This window comes from Spea bombifrons, chromosome 2, assembly GCF_027358695.1.
Source record: "Spea bombifrons isolate aSpeBom1 chromosome 2, aSpeBom1.2.pri, whole genome shotgun sequence".
Taxonomy (NCBI): domain Eukaryota; kingdom Metazoa; phylum Chordata; class Amphibia; order Anura; family Pelobatidae; genus Spea; species Spea bombifrons.
The window spans coordinates 51239011-51242893 of NC_071088.1; the positions used below are offsets into that span (position 1 = coordinate 51239011).

General features: G+C 47.3%; 1 protein-coding gene across 1 annotated transcript; it reads right to left on the reverse strand.

Annotated features, from left to right (window-relative positions):
- Positions 1 to 217: 217 nt before the first annotated feature.
- Positions 218 to 3883, reverse strand: LOC128474836 (protein N-lysine methyltransferase METTL21D-like). The gene is made up of 4 exons (XM_053457236.1): positions 3660 to 3883; positions 1122 to 1232; positions 941 to 1013; positions 218 to 381 (listed from the first exon to the last, which is right to left on the reverse strand). The coding sequence occupies exons 1-4, from the start codon at positions 3881 to 3883 to the stop codon at positions 250 to 252; spliced, it is 540 nt and encodes a 179-aa protein (XP_053313211.1). The 3' UTR covers positions 218 to 249.

Below are 3883 nucleotides of genomic sequence, written 5' to 3' on the forward strand. Positions count from 1 at the left end.
GCTGACTCCTAGAGCCACGATAATGGAATCCTTTTTTCCCACAGGCTATATTAGTCAGAGCTCCAGAGCTGAGTGATTGAGACAGAGCCATTCTAACGTTTACCACGGGCAGTATTATAGAGGAACAGGCTGTTTGTTTAGTAGACCAGACAAAAACGACAGACCAAGGACGGATAAACTGATACTAGCAACAAAAATGTGTTTAACAATCTGCAGAAGCAGAAATATTTAAACCTATCAAGGGGGGCTCTATGATCTCACCTCAAAAAATCTTCTTTCAATTTCAGGGTTTTTCCCAGTGGTTCTTTGTTCGTAACAGCACAGGATACAAGTCTCCAGGCTACAGAGATCTTTAAGGGTCTTCAGCAGCAGACACAAGGACTGTATTAATAACAAAAATAAACAGGTTTACATGTGTTGATAATGACAGAATTTCAATATACCTGGTGAGATCATGAAATAAAATTGATGTAAGTCTTTGATTGGTCCATTGGTGAGACAGAGTTAAGTCCAAGACTTATGTCTTTATCCCTACTCCCCTAGCATACCGCCCAGTGGCCCTTACAATACATATACAGATTTTATACATTACCCTAATGAGGGAACTACTCACAGGACGGACATAATAAACATATAGCAAATAACATTCAGGGGTGTCACAGCACCAAGGTGGGCACATATGATACACACTATTCTAATACCTGAACCAGCCTGATTGCAGCAGGTTAATGCAGTAAGAACATTTAAACATGAGTCCCATAGGTATAGGCCTACCCAAAACCAAGATCAAGAATTGAGTCTTTAACACCAGGAGGGGACCCCCCCCCCAAAAAAAAACCCCAGCAGATTAGATGGGCTAAATGGAACATATCTGCCATCACATTTCCATTTTAGACAAGATCTCTTTTGAGCCATGTAATAAATACGGAAGCACCCGCACCTCTTCATAGTATATGCAGTCCGCCATCAAAATGTAGTTAGGTGAAGGCAGGAACTCTGTGACATCCTCACCCCTGAAAAAGAAAACATATCCCCAAGTATTAACAACATGATTAATTATTTAAAGGCGAATCATATCCTAGTAAAGAGAACCTATTGCCACCAAGCCGAGATATACAAACCATTTTAGTACCTTCGCTCGGCAGCTACCGGTGATTAGATCCTTGTTGCTTTCAATGTTCACGTTCATCAAGTCCTTCAAGTCTTCAAGATCCGTCAACGTGACGTCTGCCCTGTACAGAAAATAAATTGTACTTAGAATGAAAGAATAGTCGTGCCAAGTAAAAGATCAAAAGCATAGAATCATCAATGGATATTTTGGAGCTAAAAGGAAAAAAAAAATCTGCTTTTAGAATATTATCATGGCGGGTGGGAAATGGGCAGCAGCGTCCGATATTCTGAGTACATACAAAACAGGGGCATCCGTGAGGAAAGAGGGAAGCAGGAATTTCGGGACACTTGGTAGGTATGCGTTGGAAGTCATGCTGTAGTGTTTTATAAGGGAGCAGGCCATATTTTTTATGTACTGAATGAATCTATAAATGTATATCCACGTACACACAGGCACCTATATAACCTATATGTATTGATTATGCCAAGTTAATGAAAAAACATAACTTGGTTTCTTTTTTTTTTTCAAAATCCAAAGTTTATTGGGTTTTTCAAAATTTTATACAGGATGGGGGAAGGAAGGGTACAGAAGGCAAAAAAGGGGGGAAGGGGGAAAGGGGAAAGGGACAAAGGCAAAGGAAGTAATACAGCCATTGCAATATAACATGCCAACAAGACACAGTGTATAAAATGAGCAAACCTGATCGAATAAAACACAAAGGATACAGGTGAAACAAACATGGCCAGGCGCCCATCCAAGCATCAACGATACAAAGAGGCGAAAAGAAACATACACCCCACACGAAGGAGGCAATCATGGAGTGCGCCTACCCAAGAAGGAGAGCCAGTGGAACCAGGTAGCGGTGTAAGCCTCCCTCTGTTTGAGAGAAGTGGCAGAAAGGTCCTCAATCACCCTGATGTCCTCTACCTTGGACATCCAGGCATGGAGCGTCGGAGGATGGACCGACTTCCAATTTAGAGGGATAAGGCATCTCGCCGCATCAAGCAAATGACGAACGACCGATTTCTTATAACGCGAGACAGGGAGCGACGTGTGATGCAAAAGCATGGACAGCGCCTGGTAAGGCGGGGGTGAGTCAGTAAGCTCTGTAATAACCCGGTATACCTCCTTCCAAAACACCTGTAACACGGGGCAGGCCCACCAGATGTGAAGCATGGTACCAACATCACGGCCGCACCGCCAACAGCAGACGGAGGCAGTCGGGAACATGGCGTGTAACCTCTCAGGTGTGCGGTACCAGAGGGACAGGATTTTATAATTAGTCTCTTGTACCTTGGTGGCTCTAGAACTCTGATGGGTGAGGGAGAATATCTTGGTCCAGTCAGCGTCGGAGAGTCGTACGTCACACACAGATTCCCACGTCAGGCAAAATGAAGGGGGCGAGTCCGACAACCCAGACAGCAGCAATGAATAGAGCAAGGAGATAGCCCCCGCTGGCGGGCGCTTCTGAGAGCATAAGGCCTCGAATACCGTGAGGTCCCTGTACAGATTCTGCTGATTAGGAAGGGAGGAGACATAATGCGTTATTTGAAGGTAAGTGAAGCGATCCAGCATGGACGGTAGTCCGCGCGCGTGGAAATCCGTAAAGGGCAGCACTCCCCGATCACCCAAAAGCGAGTGCAAGCGTACAGGCGGAGGAACCCCCAAGAAAGCTAAGCTCCCTCGGGCACGACCCGGCGCGAAGTCCGGATTTCCCCCGAGGGGCAACATGGGAGAAGGCGACGAAGAGAGCCGGGCCCGGAGACTCACGCTCTTCCAGACCGCCAGGGTGGCGGAAATCAAAGGATGCTGCTCCACACCACAGCCGACTCTAGGACCCCAGAGAGCATGATGGACACGACCCCTGAGCGCACCCAGCTCCAGTTCAACCCAGGGCTTAGCAACCGGACCATCGAGGTTCCAATCTAGGATGCGCAGCAAGTGGACAGCCCGATAATATGAGTGAAAGTCGGGAAGAGCCAAGCCCCCCCGGGACTTAGGGCGGGTGAGAAGCGAAAATTTCTGTCGGGGGCTCTTATTTCCCCAGACAAACCTAGTGACAGACGAACGGAGTGACGAAAAGAAAACGCGGGGCAGCCGGATCGGAAGGGTTTGAAATAAATACAGCACTCTCGGGAGCAGGTTCATTTTGACCACATTGACCCTACCAATCCAGGAGAGGAAAAGAGGCGTCCACCTGCGCAGGTCGTCGGCTAGCGCAGAGAGCAACGGTGCAAAATTAGCCCGGTAAAGGTGCGCAAGGTCGGCAGTCAACCAAATCCCCAAATATCTCATACGGTCCGAACACCACCGAAAGGGGAAGCTAGACACAAGCGACGGGACTAAAACAGGGGAAACAGAGATGTTGAGAATCTCAGACTTGGTGTAGTTAATCTTGAGATTCGATAGGGACCCATAAAGGTGAAACTAACTTGGTTTCATTCATATTTCTAAAAGGGGTTATAAAATTATAGTTGAGATTTATTACTCTCATAAAGAATATATCAGTCATTTATTTACATTGTGTGGCACCAGATCTGCCACTTACCCGAGGGTTGCCGCCATGATCCCCACAATGCCGGTGCCAGACCCCAGCTCCAGAACCGATCTCCCCCTCAGCTTATGGAATCCAGGGCCCACAAACTCCTCGCCCTCCAGGAACTTGGATAGTACGATAACGGCGTCCCACACCACGCAGCCTACGTCTCCGGAGCTCAGCTGCTGAATCGCCAGAACCGTCCCATCACTGCGCTCCAGCTTCCGCAAAAACAT